Genomic DNA, 23,970 nt, shown 5'->3' with positions numbered 1-23,970 from the left:
TTGATTACACACTCATACCATTTACTAAGAATCACGACAGAAATTTACACAGCTGTGTTGCTTGCGGCTCCTTTCTACATATGGATGCCACTAGGCCCATCCCTTTCGCAACACAATATGGAAAGCAACCATTGTACACAATCACGCTGTAATTTTGAGCAGTTTCTGTTAAAAAGAGTTACCCTTGTACAAATTATACTGTAATATTTACATTCAATATATTGGGGCTTTATAATAAAAAATAACTGTACACTTTATCTAAATATTTTCATGAAACAAATCTTAGCTTGCTCATGATTAAAAGGCTAAGATGACAATAAGAACTATACAACAAGGAATTTAATACGGCAAATTACAATAATGGACATACATTTACACAATCCTAAAATATACAACTGGTTTGCTATGTATACATTTAATTGTACACTCTCCAAAATTCTTTGTATGTTTATATAAATTATTATATAAGAAATTTTTTGATAAAAACAAATACCTAAAGTGATGTATTGCTTAGAGAGGAAAATGGCAGATTCATTGTAGCACCCTCCAAAAAGAGGGTGCATTCTTTGAAGACTACTGCCAAGTCAGATTTAAAATCCTATAACAAAAGTAAGCGTAGTAATTAAAGTTAAGTTTGAATGGCAAACGGTAGTGAGTATGTACGGCAGAAGTCATTTGTCTAGACTCTAGAGACAGAATATAGTCCAATAATGAAGTGCTCATAGGATAAGGCTTCAAATTGGTAAACAAAACCGAAAGTCCAAGAGGACAGCTATTACAGAACAAACATAGAAGGATCACTGCATGCACATGGTAGGCAAAATCAAGTAATTTGGAGCAGAAACAAAATTTTCCAGATAAATTGGCGATTCCTTGTAAATGATAATATTCATGTAAGTATCAAGATTGGTTTGTTTATGTTCTATCACACAGAATTTTCCAGATGCACTCAAAATGGAACTATTATGTCAGAACTTAGACAAAGGCTTCTGACTAAAGCCTCACTTTTCTGAGAAAGTCAGAGGTACAAAATGAAATATACAGATGAATAAGAGATGGATTTGAGATTATAAACACGTACTTATAAAATCAATAACAAATATAACATGCACAGGAAGGACAGGGAAAAAGTAAATTTTCTTTATCATGGTTAAATGAGGCATGACAAAATTTCATCTGTATATAAAATTGAAAAATCAGAATAACATATCAAGGATAAAATTGTTTTGAAACAATCCAAGAACAGGCACATTAACAATCCAGATTTCCAAACACTACAGTCAGGGGTGTGCGAGATTTGGCAACAAAATATAATAATAAAATAAAAGTAAAACCAAAACAACAACAAAACTCCATCGGTCCACGGAAGGCTCATAGAAATGTCATTACAATGAGTACATACAATGGGGAAGACTTTGGCACCAAGTGTTGACTCTCAACAAAATTCTACAAGTCAGATAACAAGCATTTGTAACAAATCATATGATGCCTTTAATAGTAAAACAAAGGAAATAGGCATTACTGCAGCAACCAGGTCAAGGCAAAGATCATGAACTAAGGCATGGAATGATTTGAAAAGACAATTGAGAATGGCTATATGACTACACAACAATGGATCGCACACCCCACTCTACGCTACTGCACTGAGAGCACTTATAAAGGAAGACAAATAACAAAACAAGGCGCTAGGCACCACTGCTTTAAGTCCATGTCTTTAAAAAACTTGGCTTTAACTTTTCAACAATAACGAGAGTTGACAGTACACTGTTAATACAGTTTCTTCTGTCAACCATATCACAAGTTCCTAGGAAGGAAACAGAACGACGTACAGTCTTGGTGTGAAATAGCTGGCACAATAAAGTCTGCAGGCTTGGAATGATAAATTGGTTGAATACACCTCTTGGCATTCTTGTCCAGACCTGAAATTGCAGAAAAGTGTAAAAGATGGTCCATTTCCTCAAGACATCATGACAAAAGCTTAAAAACAAAACTCACCTAAATTATAGTTGTTTCACCCATGCAGTTGGAACCCACTGAGGCTCTCGCTCCAGACTATTAATTTCTGAGAGAAGTTGGCTAAATGCACGCTCGGTGTCGCTGTTGATAATGACAAGATCGAGCATGTGCCCATACTTCTCCTCCATTTCTCTGGCCTTTTCTATTGTTTCTTTCAGCTCCTCTTCCTAAATAGAAATACAATGGTGGTAAGATACATTTTCAAATAGTATTACCATTAAAACATTTGTAAAAACATTGATGTACCTTGAAAGCTTCTCCATTTCTAAGTTTCTTTTGACGTAACTTTTCAAGAGCTGGTGGAGCTACAAGAACCACATAGGGCTTAAGGTCTGAGTTTCTCAAAATTCGTAGAGACTGAGGGTGCAAATTAAGGACACATATCTTCCCCGCAGCAACAACAGAGCGAATAGCATCAAGGGAAGTGCCATAGTAAGCCCTTTCATATTCCCCATGCTCTACAAATTTCCGAGCTAAAATATCAGCTTCAAACTGTTGGCGTGTGATAAAATGATAATCCTGGCCATCAACTTCACTCTCTTTCCTTGCACGACTAGTATCTGTAATCACAGAAATTAATTTTTTTTAGTTACTCGGTCAAGAATGGAAATCTTGAACATTTGTTATATTAAACAAAATCTTACGTGGAATGGCTGCTGCGAATCGTTCTGAATCCTCCATTAGTCTCTGTCGCAGCTCATGTCGACCAATGTTGGGAGGGCCTATCAAAACTACAGGTCGCTTGTGGTTTGCTCGAGGATAATACAATGCTACTTCCTCATAAGTTAAAATCTCCTCAGACTCATACTCTAAAAAAACAGAAAAGAGAAAAATAAATTATTATTTTAAGGAAACAACTTTAATGCATGCTTGTACACCATCTAACAAGTTTCCTCCTATTTACCATCTGTGGTGCTAGAGGAATATAGGGGGTAGTTTCCATCCACATAAGAAGAGCCATAGCCCTTCTTTTTACTCTTCTTTTTAGCATTCTTCTTGGCACAGAGTAAGGTCGATGCTTTCTTTGTCTTTTCCTTGGGATCCGTTGTGGCTATGCTGGCTTGTTTGTAAGCTTCCCGTCTGCAATGAAAAGGGGGACACATGTCATAACAGATATTGAGACAATTCTTACTGAACTGCCATGGCAACAATCATACTTACTGGTGTTGGAATGATTTACTAGGTATGAGACCCGCTAATGTTTGGTCCTCTTCCCCTTCCCTGTATGCCTGCCACCAGTTTGGATCCTCCTGACTTATTACATGTAAGACATCACCTTTTTGAAAACTAACACCTAACTCTCGACAAGGAATGAATAGATCATCCTCTGGGTCATAGTCAAAATGTGCTCTGACATGCATCTGTAACACACACACAGCAAACATGTTTTATTTTTTTAAGAAAGAAAAATTTTGACTTAATAACCATTGATACGGTTGTATAAGAGTACTTACCAATGCATCTCTTACAGGTGGTGGGGGGAGAGCCACTTTCGCAGCAGGGACAACAAAGAAGGTGAGTGTGCCTGTCATGGCTGCTAAAATGTCGCACACCTCATTGACGGACTTCCCTCTCATGGCGACGCCATTAACTTCTAGAACTTCATCACCCTGATGCAATAGGCCAGTCTTTTCAGCAGCGCCGCCTCTTACAACACGACCGATCATAACTGCATCACCCTCATTACGAACTGTTGCACCCTGGAAAGCATAACAAAAATTGATGTAAAAAAATATTTTGAAAATTAAATAGCACAGAATGCAAGTGAAATTAAAAGTTCCATACCAATGGCTCATTAGTCTTCTCTATTTTAATTATTTTAATGTGTTCTTCATTGATAGAAGTTGTAACATGGGCAGGGGTTGTATGTACAGGAGTGTGGGAAGGAGTGATGGGTGGTAACAGAGGTGGCTCCTCAGGGAGACTTCTTTCCACTTCACTCAGGGTCGGAGAAACAACAGCGATATCATGTGATGCGAGTGTATCGTGAGCCAGAAGTAGGCCTTCAATATCATATCTTGTCAAAAGTTCAGCCAGCTCGGTCGCTTCCGGAAGTGTACACGGTTGTATCACATCCAAGCACTGAAATAAAACAAAACAAACCATTTTTTAAATTCATAAAAAATTAAGTGCAGAGCAGATATAATTGATAAATGAGTATATTAAATTTGCTTACGTCTCTGAGAAGGCCTTGTGCGTGCGACGATACGGGTTGAGAATCAGGCTGCGTATGCAGCTGGGCAGACACTTCTTGCACTTTGTTGTGCACTGCGAGCGCCCGTCCGAACGCGGGGCTGAGCAGCAAGGTCTGCACAGCCGCTACCTGCCCTTCGAGGGCAGAGTACCCGCCGCCTGATATGGTGCTATTGCCAGTCTTTTTCAGTTGGAGCTGTAGCCGCTGAATCGAGGCAACCAGCTCGCCGTAACCTGCCGAGCACACCAAGAGGGATTACAACCAGAGCAAAGCAACGACGGCAAGGACCCGAAAAACGAATGGTTTCCTGAGTCAAACGTACCGATGATCCTGTGGAGGACGACGGCGGGGTCATCCACGGGAAGCTCGGGCTCCAGGTCCGCGTCGTCCGCCGACGAGTAGCCGTCGTTGACGACGCCCGCCCGCTTGTCCGGCAGCGCGGCCGGCGGCTGCGGCTCCTGGAGGGCCTGCAGCTTGCGCGACCCGCGCAGCGACCGGTTCAGGAACTCCGTCTGCGCGGCCTGCCGCTCCTCCTCCGCCTTGCGCTGCCGGAGCTGCTCCTGCAACACCAAGACGAGCACGGTCAGCTGGGCAGTCAGGGAAGTCCGCCGAGCCGAGGTCGGCCACCTCGCCGACCCGGCACTAAGCAGTGTGTACTTCATGCAGGGGACACTTCGGGGCTCGCTGTGACGCCTCCAGGGCACTTCAAGGCTCGTCCGGCAACCTTATTGAACATCAGGGACTCTTTTGGCTTTCGGCAACGCGAGGATCATTGATGCGGTGCCAAAGGGCCGGCAAAAGAGTGGCGCTGCCTGAGGTAGCCGAGGGTTAAATACCGGCGGTTAAATACCCGAAAGGGCAAGGGCCTGGATCCCCCCGCGAGGGAAGTCGAGCGAGGCGCGGCGCGAAAGGGCCAAAGGGACGCCGACGCGACGGCGGGCCCCGCCTGGCTGTAATCATTTTCCCAGCGGCGGCCCAACACCGCCGACACCGGCGGCTCTCGTCAGCCTCATGGCCTCCTTGGTGTCGCGGCGGGCTCCGTTTCTCGCGGGGCCGCGGCCGGCCGCACAACAATGGCCAATCCGGGGGGCCGGGAAAGGCGAAGCAAGGCGAAGCGCCAAGCGCAGCAAGCGCAGTCCATAAGGCCAGCCAGGCGGATCCGGTCCGAATCCGGGGCATTTTGCATGCGCCAAACAGAGCCGAGCCGCGCCGCTGTCAGGCTGCCAGGCCGAGCTGTGCTGCTGGCCAAACCGCAGCGCCCCCAGCCCCAGCCACCCCGCCCCAGTTCCAGTTCCGCCTCATGCACCTGCTCGCCGTCGCCGTGCCGGCTGGGCGGCGGCGCGCTCTCGGTGACTGCTGGCAGACGGCGGCCGGCTCGGTGCGACCGCCATCCATCCGAGCATCGCGTCGTCGTCCCGTCCCCGCGAGTCCACGAGGCGGCGAGCGCGGAACGCGACGCGACACGCCACTGTGATGGCTTAGCCCGCGGCCAAGGCGCCACCGCGAACGGGCGCAGTGTTGCCAAATGAGCGCAAGCATCTTTCCCAAGCAAGCCAGCGAAATCCGAGAGAAACCTCCCCTCGTCTCGTCCACGACTTTGGCTCGTCCGCGGTGGATAAGGCGCAGTGAGGCCTGCAGCACAGCGCCGCCCCCGGCCGCCCCCGGCCGCCCCCGGCCGCCCCCTTCCCCCAATCCATTCATCAGCTTCCAATCGGACCGCGGGGCGAATATAAAAGGAGCTCAGGCAAATCAGCGCCGTCAGGGCCTTCAGGGCGCACTTCCTCTTTCAAGTCTGGCCGCCCGTGGCCCCGCGGACTGGCCGGCCTCTTCGCCGGAGTGCCAGAGTGGTTCTAATTGGCAACACGGTGGGGCATCTCGCGCCTCCGCCGGCCTCGGCCTCGCGAACGCCCCTCCCAGCTCCCGAACAACGTACCACATGCCGGTCGACGCCGGGACACGAGTGCAGGCACACTGCGCCGAGCACGACGCGCTGCCACGCCGCCACCAAGCACGCCGTGCAGGACAACCAGGCCGCCGAGGCGGCCGCGCTGGTGGCGCCGAGCAGGCCGCCGCCGCCGTCGTCGCCGCCCTCGCCGTCCCGGTGGCCGTCCCGGTGGGCGCGGCGGGTGCCCGTCGAGGTGCTCGCCATTCCATCGCGCGGCCCACTAGGCCGCTACCGCTACACTATCCGACCCGCCGCGCCACGCCGGCCGCGCTGCGGGCCTCGCACCTGAGCAGCGCGTCGCGGCTCTCGCCTCGCGGTGCCAACACACTCCGAAGACTATCTTATCAGCGCCCCGCCGCGGCCGCGGCCTCGCCGTGACTCATGCGGGTCCCGCGACGCCCTGCCACGCCCCGCCCCGCCACGCCCCTCCCAGCCAGGCACCTGACGCCCCACCGGGACGACGACAAGAAGAGCGCAATCGAGGACGACGACGGTTCGAGCCTCAAGCTCGGCGAAAAAAAGAAAGACGCGGGGTCGGATGTCGGATCGCGCGTTTCTTTTTCGAAACAGTCGGCAAGGCCAGGCAAGGCATTCCGATCAAACCCCGGCACGCCACGGCACGCCGGCAGTCGGGTCGGTGCCGAAGCACAGCCGAAGCCGCGCGCATTGTTTGGTGTTTGTCCGGGCAAGCAATGCTGACACACCTCACTCACACACACAGTCTATGGTTATCGCCGAGCGGCTTCTCGGCCGGTCGATCGCTTTTCGTTTTGGAAAGGCCGCCGCCGTCGCCCCGGCCTGGGCACGGTGGCCCTGGGCACGGTGGGGCGCAAGGTGGCTCTGTGGCCCGCGCCGCCGCGCCGCGCCTGTATCGCAAGGACGCAAGGTAAACAATCAGGGATCGCGTCCCTTATCGACGAAGAAAGGTTGGAGCTTCGAGCGCCGGATGAAAGGGAAAGCAAAGCGCACACAAGCGCGCCAGCGCGCCGGCATACACCGACCGACGCCGTAGATAAAAAACGAGTCAAAAATAAAAATCTTAAAAATGGGGAGCATGGTGCCGTCGAGGAGAGCGCCGTCTCAAATTTCAGGGCAGAGTACATACAGCGCTGGGCTGGCAAGACGTTGTCCAGACGCCAAGTCACCCCGACCCTGACGCCACGCCACGCCGCGCCACGCCTCGCCTTGTCTGCCCTGCCGTGCACGCGGACCCCACAAACAGAATGCATAAAGATGCAGGTTGTCTCGTGTGCAGCAACACGCCCTGCTTGCCCCGCTGTCGTGTAATTTGCCTTTCTTCTTGGTCGACAGCGGCGGCAGGCAGTCGTGTCGGGCCGGGCCGGTTGGGCGGCCCCGGCGGCCCCCAGGGGGGTAGCAGGGCAAGGAGGGGGCGGGAGGGGCCCCGCCGAGGGCCCAGCCCCAGCCTCGGAGGGGGCGTGTCAAGTCATGACGGAGTAGACCGCGCCACCCCGCCACTACTTTTCCCCCGGCCAGTTCGCACGCCACCGCCACTCACACAGCCTCACGGCCTCACACGTACACGACCGCAGCCACACACACGAGGATAACTGTGGCACTTTGCTGCCCGAGGTTAGGCCCGCCGCCCAAGCTAAAAGCGCACCCCGCCATTCCCACTGCAGTGGCTGGCAGTCTGGCTGCACTGTGAACCCGAACATCTCAGGTCAGGCATTGCGTGCCATGCCTGTGCTATCGCGCCATTGGAGCGACGAAAACGGGTCCCGAACACGCGTTGCACCACTGACGATATTCATGGCCTATGGAATCTCGGCGTGGCGAGTTTCAAACTCGGTGCAGATTCCCTTCGTCCCTTCCGCGGTTGCATAGTTCCATTCCCCCGAGCGAGCGGCCCCGGCCTGCGACAAGCCTATGGCCGCCCAGGCAACCTATGGCAGCACATACACAAAGTCAAGTATAGCAGCCAGCCGAGCAAACTCGCCGCAGTTTCGAGAAAGGGGTGGGGTGGCTGCGACAATGTGCGGACGTGGGTAATCCGACCAGAGAACTTCCAAAGCGAGTCGCGGGGTGGGGTGGGGCGCGGCGCGGGGCGGGCGGGGCGCAGCAAGGAGTGGTGGCACCGGCCGAGGTTCGCGGGGTGGTCCAGGACCTGCAATGGCTGGGGGAGGGGGAGGGGGGCGTCGCGGTGGGCGTCGCGTGCGGCCGGGGCCGGGGCCTTGTGAGCCCAGCGGCGCAGGCCCCACGCATGCGCGCTAACGCCCTACCGGCCCTACCCGTCATACGTCCTACCGGACTCGGCTCGCACCGCGCACCGCACCGCACTCGCCGTGGCGCGGCGCGTGTCTTCCGTCTTCCCCGCGACGACGGGCACGCCGACCTTGGCTGGGTGCAGCTGACCCGTTCGAGGCCGGCGCCAGGGCGCGCAGGGCGCGATGTAGAGACAGGGTGGCCGCGTAGCCGCGTACCTGGTACTTCCGGATCGAGGTGAGCTGCTCCTTGGTGGGCTCCTTGTCGGGGTCGTTGTTGTTGTCCGGCGGCCGAGCGGGGAGCTGCGGCGCCGGCGCTCGGTTCACCAGCCGCCCGTCCTCCTCGATTCGAAGGTGTGCCCGCGGCGGGGGCACCGGCTTCACCGCCGCCCCGTTGACTCCCTGCGAGCCCTGCGTGCCCTGCAACAGTCAGACAGTCCATGAGGAGGGGCAGGGCGTTCGGCGAGGTGCTCGGCGGACGACGCGGTGCTCGGCGGAAACGGCCCCGCACTCACTTGGCGATGCATCGCGGCAGAAGACGCGGCCGGAGCGCGCTGGAACAGCCCCGACCGCGCCTGTCCCTGTCGGGGGGCCCGGGGGGGTTTAGGATCGGGGGACGCGGTTGGCCCAGTCCTCGATTTCGGCGGGGGCGCGGGGGCCCTGCTGGTCGGGGCCCTGGGCGCTCTGGGGGCCCGCGAAGGGGCGGCGGTGGCGGCGGCAGTGGCCCTGGCTGGCACGGGGGGCGGCACGGGTGCGGGCGAGGTGGCCGACGGAGGCATGGCACCGCATGGCACTCCACAGCGCGCAGGGCCACGCACGATGACTGCCGCGGCCTCCGGCCTCCGACATCGGCGAGGGCCGCGGCCACCGGCACCGCCAGCACGGCCAGCACGCAGTTCGCCTTGTCGCCGTGTCAGCAGACCGCCCCGCCAACCAACACCGCCACGCTGCACTTCTCTGCAGCCCTTCCCTCGGCCCTTCCCCTCCAGCGCCACGGCGGCCACGGCGGCGATGCACGCCCCTCCCCTCCAGCCCCGCTCCGCGCCCCGCCGGCCGGCGGAATGCGGAAGGCGCTCCGTTCTCGGCCGACCGAACCAAATCGCGCCCCAGTGTCGCCCCCGTCGCGCCGCCCCTTCCACTTGCACTGCACTTAGGTTCACTTACCACGGGCCTGGGCGGCGGGTACCGCGGCGGCGTCTTGGAGCGCGCGATGAACGAGTCCGGGACGTCCACCGCCATCTCGCGGTGCAGGGGCTGCAGGGGCTGCAGCGGCTGCAGAGGCTCGGCGCGGTAGTCGCGCGTCAGCGGGATGGCGTCGCCGGCCAGCATCCTCAGGCCCAGGTCCGCCTCGGCCGCCTTGGAGCCGGACACGCTGCCCACGATGCTGCGGCGCGGCCTGCAACAGGAAGAGGAACAGAGTCAGGAAACCGTGTCAGGAGCACCGCGACACACAGCGACCGCCGCCAAAACGCGTCGCCGAAAACGCGCCTGGATATTCATCATTCGCAGGGTGATTAGGCCGCCAACGGAGGGGTGTGCGCATTCACCTCGCGGGCCGAGCGGCCAAGCGGCCGAGCCTCGCCGCAGGCGCGAGGCGGGGAAAGCAATATTGCTGCCGAAAATGACATGAACGGAGAGGATATTACAGCATACAGCAGGGAGCCTCGTCCGGTCCGGCGCCACGCACACATACGCCAGCGCTCGCACCCTCCCTCACACACACGGGCACGGCGTAAGTATTGCCAACGGATTCGACTGGCACAGTAATTACTTTTCGCAGATTGGTCCGAGCCGTGCGCTGCCCGCGCCACCTAGGAGGGGGAAGAGGGGGGCTGCACGCCGTACACAGCACCACCCACCCCCTTGGCCAAACATTCAAACGGCGCGCGGAATGCAGGACGAGCACGGCGGGGCGGCCGGGGAAAAAAGGGGGACCCGCGGCGTGCCGCCTGCTCCGCGACACTGGGCGCCACGCCGCGCCACCACGCCGCGACCCACCCACTAAACTGTCACAAGAAGCAAGAAGCGCAGCGCAGCAGCAACAGCTGCATACTTGCCCCGCCCCGCCCCGCCCGCCCCGCCCCGCCCCGCCCCGCCCCGCCTTGCCGCCACTGGCTAATTGGACGGTAACTCAAGTGTCGCGAGTTGCCGCGGGCCCTCCCCTCCCCCTCCCTCCCTCCTCCCCCGCCATGACCGCCCCAAAAAGTGAGGGTCAGCAGGACTCGTGGCGCGCGCCGGGAAAGCAGGTTGCCTACACCGTCGGCGGTTTACCCACCACCTTGGCATCCGCGCTAGACCTGGCTGGACGCACCCGCTCCCTAGCGGCCCTGCAGGCCCTGGCGGCGCGGGCGACGCTCCCTGCGGCACCCCGACAAGTGCTACAACAACGCCCGCCACGCGGTGCTTTCCCCTCCAGGCTCCTCGCTCGCGAAAGCTGGCGGCCCGGCGGCGCTGCCGGCGACCGAGAAGCCATTCCCAGCCGCCGAAAAAAAAGGCAAGAGAATAAATATGATTGTGAACTGCGAATTGGCGCTGCAGGGAAGTCCAGCTGGTCCAGCAAGCAGCCCGCCGGCGTGCACCTGCTTTCCCAGGACGGCAGGGCGGCCAGGACGCAGGAGGGAGGTGGCTTCCAGCGGCCCGCGGCCCGCCCAGCAGACCGATTCGCTGTGCTACCCTCCCTCGCACTCACGGGGCGCCCCCTCCAGGTGCGAGGGAGACAGGGCGACGAAAACGACTCTCAGTCTGCATAGAACTGAGCGAGACGGAGCGGACCAAAGGACACCCCGGGGCCAAAGACACGGCCACGGCGGCAACAGTAGCGCCAAACGACACGGAATAAAACGCCAACCCTTTCCTTTGAGAGCACTGCCCCGCCACTCCGCCACTGGCCTGGCCAGCCTGGCCGAGCGAGGGCCTGGCCGGCGCTGCCTCGGCCACCCCGAGCCGACCACGCCAGCCAGCGAGCCGGGGAGAGAGAAGAAAAATACGGTAAAGCGAGCGCGTTCTCGTTAAATATTTGAGGGGGCGGTGCGGGACAGAGCGGACGGCGGGGCCTTCCTGGTCCTGGTCCGCCCCCCTGGGGAAGCACACGGCCCCTGGGCCCGCCCCTGGGCCCTCGGCCAAGCACGGCCAAGCCCTGCACTGCATTGTCTTCGCAGCGACAACACACGCAATGGGGCAGCAAAGCGAAAAAAGAAAGACATTCCTCGCCGGGTTTCCTTTTCTTCCTTTCATGACGCAACAATTTCGGGGCTCATCCTGCTTTAACAAATCCACGCCGCCCGGCCGGCCTGCCGGCGCTGGCACGGCCGCGCGCGTGAGGCGCGTGAGGCACACGCACGTGACGGAGGCCCTGATCGATAGGCCGGCCACCCCGCACGCCAAAGCCCCCCACACAGGACGCTCGCTCGTCCACCTGCCCTGCCGTATGACCAACGCACGCCGCCACGCAACGCAGCCCCGCGAGCAGCCCTGCAAGTGAACCAAGTGAGCGACCAAGACGCCCACTTCGCCTCCGCCTTCAACCAAAAAGGAAGTGCGAAACAAAACCGACGGAAACGAAGCGCGTCCATTCCGCTACACTGGTACAGCAGATTCGCCACTCTACAGTGCGCCTGCAGCGTGTGTGTGTGCGCGCGTGGCCGTGTGTGCGGCATAGACTAACGAGCGGTTTGACGGGTTAAAATGTGAGGGGCGTTAACAGCTTTCACTTTCCGCGGCGTGGCGGCGAAAGGCGCGGCCGACGGCCCGACGGCAGCGCTCCTGCCGCCGCCGAGGTGTACTATACGCAGGCCGGGCCTTGTGCGCCGCCTTGCGCGGCCGCAGTGCCGCACGGTCTTGTTTTCCTTCTCGACGTAACAGGTTCGCCAAACATTTCCGCGCCAAACAGACTGCGCGGCACGCGGCGGCACGCCAGTGTGGTGACATGCCGTGCCCGGTCCGGCACGCCGCGGCCTGGCCAGGCCGGCACGCCGCGGCCTGGCCAGGCCGGCACACCTGTGACTCATGGACTCGCCCGTCGCCGAGCGTCGCCGAACCGCCAGCATGCCGACGCTGCCGCGACACTGCCACGACGCCAAAAAGGGCCGCGGACGAGTCCAAGTCCTCGCGCTGCTCGCGGATTCAGTCTGGAGATGGCTGCCTCCGCACTGCCGGGGGTCCCGCAGGGGTGCGAGAGAGACAGAGCGAGGTGGGCGGGGCCCCGCGGGGAATGCTGCGACGCTGACGAGTCCCGCGGTGTCCCAACAACGATCGCGCTTCCTCTCTTGGAGCGGGCGGGGGGCGTGTGTGTTTCGACTCATCGGGCCGCGACGCCGCCACCGCGTCACCGGCACCGCGTCCCCCGGGACCCCCCACGGCACGGCACTGCCCCCGGGACCCCTGTCCCGTGTCACGCGTCATGGCGCGCCAATTACGCAGTGGCGTGGCAGCGCTGATTACGGCGCCAGCGCGCCAGCATCGCGGTTGCATCGCGGGGACGCAGCGCACAGTGGATTTGCCAAAAGACCGGTGGAGGCAGCCGAAACTCTATAGACGCCTTTCGAGCTGGAGAGCAATCCATTGGAGGGGTCACACGTTCGGTTCCAGCCCCATTTAGCGACTCTGGAGCCCAAAACGCGTCCGGGATTTGGACCGCCTCCACCGGTCTTCGGGCCCACTGTGGGGTCGGAGGTGCAAAGGGTCGGGAGGAAGGGGAGAGTCGGGTCGAGAGGTCAGGAGTCCAGTGCTATGCAAGGGGTCGGACGGGGGGATACGAGATGAGGGTTCAAGGATGACTGGTCGGTCAGAGATCCGAGTTGTGGGAAGTGCTACGGTGTAGCGCTGTAGGTTACACCGTGTACGGCACGAACCCCCGAAGGGACGCGGCCACACGAAGGCGAGGCCACGATGGGAGCAGGACGACGAGTAGAAAGCCCCTCGCCTCGCGTCCAATAAGGGAATCCTGGAGAACGCAGCGCGCAGCGCGTGGCCAAGGCGAAGGAGCGTCTCCCCGCTGTCACGCCGTCCTGTGGGAGAAACTGGCCGAGGTGGGCGGCGGGGTGGCGTGGCTGCTACGCCAGTGTAGGACCACGCGCAGCACAACACGGCACGGCGCCTCAAGACAAGCATATGAAAACTTAATCGCGGCGCGCAGTGAAACCGCTTCGCCGCCGAGTGACAGGGAAGGGCCCGGATAGGGCGGCCAGGGCCAAGGGCTGTAATAACGGAGAGTGCCAGCACTGCCACGGCACTGCCAGGGCACTGCCAGGGCACTGCCAGCTCCGGAAAAACACCTCACCAAGAGTCCTTCGCGTCGCCCTTCACCTGTGTCGGAGAGAGGTACGTGCGGCGTACACAAAGTTGCCCAACTCGGGCCAAAAAAGACGCTGCACATCCTCGAAGGGAGGTCGCCCCCCCCCCTCCCCCACACACACACACAGCCCACGGAGAGTAGGAAAACACACATGAATCATCTTGGCGACTGAACGCAAACGCAGTGAAGCGTGTCGGTTTGGGCAAGCAAAGCCGGGTAGTACCACTATACCGGACTGCAGCGACCGAGCAGAGAGTTGGAGAGGTGTGGTACAGTCCCAGCTCCCAGTGGTGTAGGTACAGTACACTCTCCACTCCGCGTGGGCCACGCCCAGCCATCGTCCCGTCCCGCGGGCAGGAGGTCGCGAAGCGCAGCGCGTGGCCCGGCAATGGTGCTGTGCGCTGGCCAATCATTCGGCAGCGCGGCCAGCGGGACAATGACCACCAATGAGGGCGCACACGCATTCCTTGGAGGCGTGAAGCGTGCCCCGGCTGGACCTCGGGCCGGGCAAGTACCGCGACAAGCACAATGCGGTCGGTATTCGCGTTGCAAATCATCGTCGTCGCCAGCCCAGCCCGGTGACGGTTCACACGTCGGCTGGGCCGGCCAGGCATTGACGGCGCGACACTGGAAATCGGGGGTGGGGGTGGGGGGAGAAGGGGGTGGGGCTAGTCGCGGCGACGACGGCTGTTCGCGCTCCAGGTGGCAGGTCAGGGACGGACAAGGTCATCAGCGCGCGAAGCGGAAAAAAATACAGCAACAACAAAAAACCAAGAAAAACACGCACGCAGACATGCACACGCTTCCAGGCTTCCAGCGACTCGCTTCCAGGCAGCCCCACCGCGAGTCGGCCGACAGATCGCATTCTCATTACACTGCCCACAAAAAAAAACCAGTCCGCCGCCAGTGTGATGAACGCATTACTCGGTCCGAGTCGCGACATCGCGCGGGAAGCGAAGCGATACGCTTACACGACTCGGCTTTTTTGCCGGCCGTCTGCCTTGCCTGTCCCTCGCCGAGACTCTACTCGCAGGACGAGGACGGCTCAATTTCTTCCTCCAGTGTGTTTTCCAGTGAGGGGTGGGGGGACGTCACCCGTGCCACTCAAGACATCCATCAGCGTTTCGGCGCCATTGTGGGGCCACGCCGCGCCACGCCGCGTTCCCACGCAACCGCCGCCCCGCCGCCAGCACGCGCGTCGCAGACCTCGCGGTCCTCGCACTGTGAGCGACACTGTGGGCGCCAAAGATCATTTTTCCAAGCGCCAATTTTGAGCGTGGTTTTTTACGCCTCAAGTTTATGTGCGATTTTTTTGCGTTGTTGTTTGCTCCCTTGAGACAGCGCCATAAACAACGCGACAACAACCCCGAGGAGGTACACTGCAGCTTTGAGCGTTAGTGCAAAGTGCAACAAAGGCACAAAAGCGGCCGAGGCGCAGGACTGCAGGGCGGCGCAGGTGAGCGCCACCCCCACCCCTTGGCACTAAGCAGGGCCAGATTTACAGCGGGGACAGGCCGAGCCAAAAGTGCAAACGCTGCACCGAGCCCGCGCGCTGCGTGCCTGCACTGATAAAAGCCGGCGACATGAGAAGGTAATCCGGGGAGGAATTCGGCCTGCGTGGCGGTGGCCTGGCGGTGCGGCGGCGCGCCGGGCCCTTGCCGCTGTCTCTGTCGCACTCGCGGGGCGTCCCGGCCGGTCCCGGCGTGCCCTGCGGGTGCGAGTGAGACAGGACGACGAAACGCTGGCCGGCGCTCTAATCGCGTTAGCGACGGTGGGAGTCACGGAAACACGGCCAGTCACGTTCACAACGCGCTCGGCCCGGCCAGGCCCGGCAGCCTGGAAGGGTTGAACGCGGCTCAGCTCGGCTCGGCCTGGAATCTGGAATTCGAGTCGGCTGCTCGCCTGGGCGACGCACCGCCACCGCCAGGCCGCCGCCGGGCCGAAGGAGGCGGCTTTCGGTCCTTTCGGTCGGGCGACACCGATCGAACGATCGACCGCGAGGCCGTAGTCTTTGAGGCGCCTTGCGAAACGCCGCCGGCAACGCCTCCGCGAGAAGCAGCAGAAATTCAGAAATGACGTTCGACTCCCTGGACGTTTCACGGCAAATAAACCCCAACCCCCCACGATGCTGTTCGGCGCAGCGTTCTGCAGCGCGGGGCACTTGTTCGGCCGCAACAACCAACTGCCGTTCGGTTCGGCCAGGTTCGGCGAGCTTGGAGGAGGCCATCGGCAGCCATCGGCGGAACGGTGTGCCGGCGTGCCGGGACGGCCAGGACACACAACAATGGGGGCGTGTCACATTCCGCGTAGCCACCAGTGTGGCGCGCGGGGCGTACCATCGCGGGGCGTACCATCGCGGGGCGTACCGCGAGGCGTACCGGCCGGCGTACCGTTGCCGGCGCTGGATCACTCGGCCGGACGCCGGCGCCGCTTCCGGTGTGCTGCTGGCCGCCGGCTTTTTCATTCATGAGAGTCTCTCATAGCGCTGGCTGGTGCCGCGCTGCCGCCAGCCCATTCACAATCCGCGTCCAAACGGAATCGCACGCCGCGAGGCAGTGACGTCACACGTCTCAATTTTGGCCCCGCAGTCCCTTTGGCCTGCAGGCAGGTCGTTGCACCGCGCCGGTTGCATTGCTGCGCTGCCTTCGCGTTGTTGCTGCGTTTTCCCGAACGCGCGCGAGGTGGGAACCAGAAGGGTGGCCCGCCGCGCCCGCCGCCGAGCCGCGTGAGACTCCAGGAGTATTACCTGGAATATAACACCGTATCCAGGAGCAGGCCAGCTTCCAGGCTTCCTGGCAAGCCTGCAGTCAGACGTTCTCACCGCCGCCATAGCAGACTACCACCCAGAGTCGCTTTCGTCGCTCTGTTTCTCTCACACCCATGGGGCGTGCCGTGTAGGAGCGAGAGAGTGACGAAAACGACTCTCGAAAGCCTGCAGGTCGGCACCACAACGCGGGGACGCGGACCGAACTCCTTTGAGGCCTTCAGGTGCAACGGCCGACGGCACCCTCCTCGACACGAACAACACCCTCCCAGTGGTGTAACGCAGCCAGGCAGCGCCGCGCCGTTTGCACACCAAGAAGGCCCCGCTCCTTTCCACTGCAGCCGAGCGACCGACGCCGAAAAGCCCTTCAAAAGGGAGACGACGGTGTGGGAAACGGGACCGACAATGCCATCCGCCGCGTCAATGCCAGCACAGCGTGGCACAGCGAAGCACAGCCACTCGGCCGCGCTGTTCCGAACAGTCGCTCCGTCTCTCTCGCGCCCCTGCGAGACGCCGGACGAGTGCGACAGAGACAGACAGCGACGAAACGGCCCCTCGGATTCGGCCTGCAGCGCACCCTTATCAAGCGGCAGCCCCGCGGGGCCTCGGCGTGCCTCGCTGGCCTCGCCACACCTGCCGGTGCTTTGTCGCTCCGTCTCTCTCGCGCCCTCGCAGGCTGACGGGCCGCGCGCGGGGGCGACAGAAACGGAGCGCGGTTCGGCCGGGGTCGGCCGTCGTTTTGTTTGGGGCTTACGGACCGGCCCCGTCGTACACCTGCCGCGCTGCCGCCCCCGCCCCGCCGCCCCGCCGGGCACCTTCATGACGTCCATTCACACCCCACCCTCCCTGCTGCGGCCCGGCAAGGCTAGCAGGGGTGTGGAGCCATCCGTGACCGAGCGACCCCGCATCTTCTTACGCACGCGCACGCACAGCGCGAGCAGCGCACCCACGACACGGACGCACCTGTGCTGGCCAAAAGACGCACTCATTAGCACAGGTGAACGGCGGTGGCTCCGCGCGCGGTGAAGGGCTGGCGGTGAAGGCACTTCGTCCCCCGACGCGCCGTCGTGCGAATAAAGGGAATGGGACTGCGCATGACTGCGTATAACGACGGCCGACCGCGGGGCGCGTAAAGAAAAGGGAACAATAAGACCAGAGAAAACCTGAGACTTGCTTCGACTTGATGCCTTCGACCCGACAGCATCCCCCCCCCCCACACACACACACACACACATGACGGAGCTGCCGGAATACTGGAGGCGGGGCATTAGCGGGAAGGAGAGGGGGCGGGGGAGGGGGCGGGTGGATGGGTGCGGGGGCGGGACCTGCCAGCCAGGACCCCGGCTGACGTGACGGCACGACGGCACGGCCGAATGACTCCGAGGAGCACCTTCCCGGCTTACACACAACAAGGGGACTGCGCCGGGGACTCCGCCGACTGGACTGATACACGGCCGGCCATGTCCTGGCAGTGTCCTGGCAAGGACGTGGCAGCGTGGCCAAAAGTCTGCGATTCGCAGGCGAGGCAAGTCGCCGGCCAGACGCGAAGAACGTCCTGGTGCGTCCTGGACTCGGTCCTGGACGGTTCGCGCTCTGTTCAGAAGCCCGGCCTCCACAGGGAAGCTATGGGGCTTTTCCGGGCGACTTTAGGACGAGAGGCGGGCGGCGTTTGTTGTGGAACGGCCGGACGGTTCCGGGGAGCGCAGATCGCGGAGCGCGGAGCGGCGGACAGTCCGGCGGCGGCCCGGCCCGGCGGACTTCCCCGGGACCACCGCGGCGAATGGAACGCGACAGTGACGAGCAGCGAGCGTGTCCACTGTCAGTCCGTACCCGTTGCAAGACTGGCCGCAGGGCTTCGCCGCTCTGTCTCTCTCGCACCCCCACGGACCGCCCCGTGAGTGCGAGAGAGACAGCACGGGTCGGGATTCCGCCGGGCAGCGCGACCGCAAAGCCGGCCAGTCCTGAGAAACTCTTGGCGCGGACTGTAGATAGGAGAGATACCTGGCCAGGTAGGAATGGCAACCTGTGCGCTCCGGGACCTCTCCCCTGCCCCTCCCCGCCCCACCTTGCCCGGACGGCTTTGGGCCTGGGGTGTGGCTTGGAGGTACACTGCCGAGAAAAAATACGGAGCGCGCACACACCATTCGTACTCGCATCAACAATATTTTGATTGATTGTCTTCGATTCGTCGCGCAAAATGTTTCCATAAAACTCTCGAGAGGATTTATTCAGGCGTGTTTTCCCTCCAGTGAAAAACAAGTCATTTCATATGCACTTGCTGGAGTGTTTACTTTGATCGACCAAGGCGCCAGGGCGGCCAGGGCTGCAGGTGTGGTAGTAAACATTCAGCCACAACACGGGGTGCACGGCGCACGGCCGAGCCGGCCTTGGGGAGGGGGGGGAGAGGGGGGGGCCACCCCTAGCGCCCCTTTGGCACCCCCTGCCACGTCCTGGCAGTCCTGCCAGTCCCGGCGTCGGCCACCCCCTACTGCATACACCGTACACCGCCACCGGGGGGCTTCCTCGAGGGTTAGACCACCCTACGCTATCGATAGGGTCATTGCCAGGACGCGTCTCGAAAAGCATTCTCGAGTTCCTCATTTCTTGCCGTTTTCCGCATACTATGTGCTTTGCGGAATGATACAGGGCAGGGTCTTACACGACACCTAAATGAACTGCGATGCGCCGAACCGAAAATATACCTGTTCCAGTAGATCTTGATGAGCCTCATGATGGAGGTGGGGTATCCGGATGCAGTTTATCCTTTCGTCACGCACACTTTCCCGGCGTATTCAAACTTTGGCGCCGCCACACTGGGACTTGGCGTCCACACGCCGCAGTCCACGGCCTTGCGGCGCACTGGGCGCACCAAAGAGCGGCTGCAGGCCGCTGCACTCGTCGGGCTGGTGCAGCATAGGAGCACAGACACACTCACACACTGATCAACACACACGCGTAATCCAGGGGGGCGTATCCCGTGACACTCGCGGCACACTGCGGGTGCGTCACCGCCTTGCACTGCACCATCACAACAACAACAATAACAAACAACAACACCGCGGCGACGCCGGGCCGTCGGTCCGTCGGTCCGGCGCAGGACGAAAACAGGCAAACTCGGCACGACGGCGCTCTTCGCGTGGCGTGCGGCGTGCGGCCGGGGCGAGGCGAGAGTGCGACTGGCGGCCCTGCCTGGCCGGCGGGACGGCGGGACGGCCTGGCGGCGCGGCGGCGGCTCGGTGCCAGGCCGGCGAGGCCAGCGGCGGCGTGGCGGAGCGTGGCGGCCGGCTAGCCAGCCGCTCCTCGTGCTCCTCGAGGGAGAGGGGCGCGCGGGGCGGCGGCGGGCCTGGAGTCCACAGCGCGCCCGGAGTAACTTTGCCAGCGGCACGGCGGCGCTGGCGGCGCCGCGCGGGGCAGCTTGTGCGGCGCCGACTGTGAACCCAGCGACGCGGCGCGGCCGAGCGTGACGAGGTAGGCGGGGTGCAGCAGCGCAGAGGCTCGGCCGGTCGGTCCTTGCACCGGCCGACAGGGCAGGACCTCCAGGCCGGCCGGCCAGGCCTTACTCCAGGACTGCAGGACTCCAGGCACGGCCTGTAAGGCTCTGCCCATCCACTCCATCCTGCTGGCTGGCAGCCCGCACCGCACCAGAACGGTTTGGGCTATCGGCTTGACGCGCAGCGCGTAGCGGCACTTTAGCCTGGTATGTCGCCTCGCCTCGTCCTACGCCCCACACTCACTGCACGCCCCTCGCGTACACTGTACTACATACCAGCGCCTCTCCCGCGCACGCGGCACGCACCCGCACTGGGAAACAGAGTGTAACACGCGCGACGTCAGCGCAGGCAGGGCGCCCGCCGCCACACACACACACGCGTGCTCGGTGCGATCCAACCAATTACACGCAGGGAAAGCCTGTAATGCACGGAAAGTGGAGGGGGGAGGGGCACCAAATGGAGCACGAGCAGCGCGCGCATGGAAATGAAAGTTGGGCGCGAGAATATGTATTACTCTCCGAAGCGACGCGTGAGAGGTGTGCCCGACGGAGTTTTCGACAAATCCATTTGTGTCCTGCTGGAGAACGACACACGGACCGCGGCGGAGAATGGCGCAGTTTGGCGCAGTGGGTGCGGTGCGGCAAGGCTGGGCAGGCAGCCCCGCCACGCCGCGCCACGCCGCGCCGCGCACCTTGAACAAGACAATCGGCATTCAGGATGCATCCCATCGCTTGGCGCATCGCGGCATCGCGGTGACGTGAGTGGGGGAGGGGGGAAGGGGGGCTACAACTGCAGTGCCCCTCGACTCCGGGACGCGGGGCCCCGAGGCTGTGGGGCTTGTGAAGGCACCCAGGAGGGTACCCTAGGGTACCCGCCTGGCCGTGCCGTGCCGCGCCCAGGCCTATCCAGAGGAACTCTACTCTCAAAGTGGGAGGCTGGGAGGGAGGGGCGGCCGGTGCCGGGATGCGTCGTTGCCACTGTTGGCTCCAATAAGACGCTGGAAGGGCATTGTGCCTAAGCTACTCCCCGCCAGCCCATCCCGCCAGAACCCGCCTCAGGTACACCGAGTCGGGTACCCAGGGGGCCGACGGCCGACGGGCCGAGAGATGCGTAGTATACGTAATCGTGGGCCGGGCGTCGGAGACGAGGATGACGGGGTGCTTGGAGGTGTGGCGCGCCGGTTTGGCATCGGCGGTGTGCCCCACGACGGCCCCGCCGCGCTCCAAGGCTCTCCAGGCCGTGCCTCCAGGCGGCGGGCCGCGCCCTGGAATTTGTCACTCGCGGCGGCGTGGCCCGGCGGACGGTGCAGAGCCGAAGCGACGCCGAAGCGACGCCAAAGCGACGCCAAAGCGACGCCAAAGCCGAGGCGAGGCGGGCGAAATATCGGCCGCGATGAATCACGGTGAAATGCTGCGACGCTGCGACCCTCCGCCCGGCACCCCGGCACCACCACGGCACCACCCGCGCCCTCGCGGAGGACGCCGACGACGCGTGACGCTCGCAGCGCCCAACAGATATAGACACCTGGCGCTGCAATGCACCTGGATGCCGCGTCGGGTTTGCCCTCCGCGAGCGCATCCTTGGTTCGTCCTGGGACGGCGCGGAACGGCCGCCAGGAGCACGGCGAACGAGACGAGCGAGGCGGGCAGGCAGGCACTCGCGTGCGCACGCCGAGGCGGCCGCAGCGCCGCAGCGTCCGTCCGTCCGGACGGGAAGAAAAAACAAGTTAATTAATTGGGTCTATCTTGCGGCGCGTCTCGCGGCGGACATTTTCCCCGCGGCGTGCGTCCACTTTCAGTCTAGACGCCGGCACAGCCAGCTCGGCCAGCACGAGGACGGCGTCGACAGGAATGCGCCGCCGAGACGCCGAGACTGCCAAAGCACTGCGAGGAAAAGGCAAACTTCGCCGCCCGCACTACGTGCACGACGTGGTCGTTGTTGACGGCGATTTTGGTGCGGCGCCGCCGGCCTGCCGCTGCCGACTCGAATGAAGAAGGAAAGGGAACGGGGCGGAGAACGGGCGTCGTAATGTTACATCGGTGAGGTGGAGGTGGAAAGGGGGGGGGCACACAAACACAGAGGGTCCTACACTATGCCCGCCACGTTTCTCCGCGTTTCCGGTCGTTGCTGCTCCGGGCCGCCGAGGCTGAATAAGTTTGGACCGTCGTCGTCGTCCTATTCATCCTCCCCCCGAGGCCGGGAGGGGGAGGAGGGGGCGGGAAGGGGGCAAGGTGGGGATAAATGAAGAGGAAAGAGGTGGCTTCCATTAATCTCTCAATTTCCTGGCCGGCATGGCAGCAGCAGCAGCAGCACCGCACCGCCGTCGTCGCGGGGTAGGCCACCTTGCAAGCCTGCTTCTCCTTCTTCGCAGAGCCCCAGACGAGAGAGATGGCCTGCCTGGCCTGCCAGGTGCACACTGTACAGAATCTCCGGCAGCATCAAGGAGGCCGATTTGCTCCCGGTGGAGTGGCCGCCCTCGGCCCTTCCAGAATCCCTCCGAACTTGTGATAAGGATCAAGCCCTTCTCGTAGGGCTCCAGGGCAGGGGTCGGGTCGGGCTGCAGGTGAGCTGGCCTAGTCTCATTGCTGTCTCTCTCGCACCACTAAGGAACGTCGTATGAGTGCGAGGGAGAGAGAGAGACACGCGCTTCGTTCGCAATCAACCTACTGAGGGGTGGGTGGGGTGAGTGTTGACGCACTGCACGCCACGCAGCGCGGCGCAGTCAGGTGGATGGGTGTGGAGGACGCCGTGGAAGACGCGGCGCACACAGGGCGGCCACCCCTCGAGCCCAGTGCACTGCTGCACTTGTGTGGCTTGCTGCGCGTAGCTCCGCGCGCACACTGCAAGGGGGGCTTTATTCTGCTAGTGCATGCCCTCGTCCCGGCGAGCCGCGGGGCTCTACGCTGTAAGTAATGAGTGACATGAACGCCCGGACGGTGGCGAGCGAGTCGCGAGCGAGTCGCGGGGAAGGCCGACGACGGCGACGTGCCGCCCCGACCGCCCCGAGCCCGAGGGGGTAACGGCCTCGCGAGGGGCTCTTCTCCCGCGCTGTTTGCGGTTTCGGCAGTGTCGTGGCGCTCCTTTTTCCTTTTTTTTCGGCCGTCTTTTTGTCTGCCCTCGTCCCTAACCTGCCCCGCCAGCGCTCGTAGGCGTCCTTTGTCTCAAGGGTTTATTCGTGTAATACCCCATTTACCAATTTCCGGGCGCGGCTGCGCGGCATGACGAGAGAGGGGGGCAGCTTGAACGGGGAATAAAGGAAGGCGGGGGGATGGGGATCGGAGGGAGTAGACGGGGAGCCCGACGGGGCGTGTCCGCGTCCGGGCCATCCAGGACCATCCGGGCCATCCGGGACCGTCGGCCGCAAGTGGGAGGAGGCCGCGGCGTCGCGACGCCAGGTGAGGTCGACGTCACGCACTCTCAGCGGCCACTTACGAATAAAACAAGAACCTCGTTTCTTTTGTGACGCCCCGCCCCGCCCCGCCCCGCGCGGTGGTACCCGCCGCGCCGCGCCTATGGCATTCCTGCGAAATTGCAGGACAGAGGACAGAGAGAAGGCCGCCCCGCCGCCACGCTCGCCGTGTCAAAAGGCGCCAATCTGCGGCGCGCCAACCAGGCCGACCGGAGTCGTTTTCGTCGCTCTGTCTCCCTCGCACTCGTGACGCGTGCCGTATGGTCGCGAGAGAGACAGAGCGACTCTCCGGCCGCCATGCGGACAGGCGAGACAAGCGAGACAAGCGCGACGACGGGACAAACCTCACAAACACAGCCAAAGTGGAGTAGCAGCGGCCCCGCTCGTTGGCCTCTCACCCTAAGGGTGCGCCCAGCCCAGCGGGCCGCAACCACCGCGACGGCCGCGCCGCGACGAGGAACAGTGGAACACACTCTGCAAAGAAAACGAAACGCGTGCCTTGTCCGCCATTGTGCACTGCGGGACGTCGCCGACGTCGGCGTGGATCTCATGACGGCGTTATGGGCCGCAATAAAGCCCCCTCCCTTCCTCCCCCCGGCCGTCGCGGATCAACTTTGTCTCCGCAGCCTCCGCGCT

At 61.4% G+C, this 23,970-nt stretch overlaps 1 protein-coding gene across 1 annotated transcript; it reads right to left on the bottom strand.

Moving 5' to 3' along the window:
• LOC117654134 (MAGUK p55 subfamily member 5-like) lies at window positions 1-19,599 on the bottom strand. The gene is made up of 13 exons (XM_034400339.1): window positions 19,137-19,599; window positions 9,542-9,773; window positions 8,597-8,797; window positions 4,533-4,770; window positions 4,193-4,443; window positions 3,802-4,098; window positions 3,471-3,716; window positions 3,178-3,377; window positions 2,921-3,096; window positions 2,661-2,825; window positions 2,263-2,576; window positions 1,996-2,183; window positions 1-1,919 (listed from the first exon to the last, which is right to left on the bottom strand). The coding sequence occupies exons 1-12, from the start codon at window positions 19,163-19,165 to the stop codon at window positions 2,001-2,003; spliced, it is 2,532 nt and encodes an 843-aa protein (XP_034256230.1). The 5' UTR covers window positions 19,166-19,599; the 3' UTR covers window positions 1-1,919; window positions 1,996-2,000.
• Between the last annotated feature and the right edge of the window lie 4,371 nt (window positions 19,600-23,970).

Source organism: Thrips palmi, unplaced genomic scaffold, assembly GCF_012932325.1.
Source record: "Thrips palmi isolate BJ-2018 unplaced genomic scaffold, TpBJ-2018v1 HiC_scaffold_1, whole genome shotgun sequence".
Lineage (NCBI taxonomy): Eukaryota > Metazoa > Arthropoda > Insecta > Thysanoptera > Thripidae > Thrips > Thrips palmi.
This window is presented reverse-complemented; position numbering and strand designations above follow the sequence as displayed.

Coding starts and splice junctions, on each gene's coding strand:
- LOC117654134 (XM_034400339.1), bottom strand. CDS start 19,165: ATGAGGCTCATCAAGATCTACTGGAACAG. Junction 2,826..2,920: donor TTCCTCTAGCACCACAGATG/GTAAATAGGAGG, acceptor CTGTTTTTTTAG/AGTATGAGTCTGAGGAGATT. Junction 2,577..2,660: donor ATTCGCAGCAGCCATTCCAC/GTAAGATTTTGT, acceptor CTGTGATTACAG/ATACTAGTCGTGCAAGGAAA.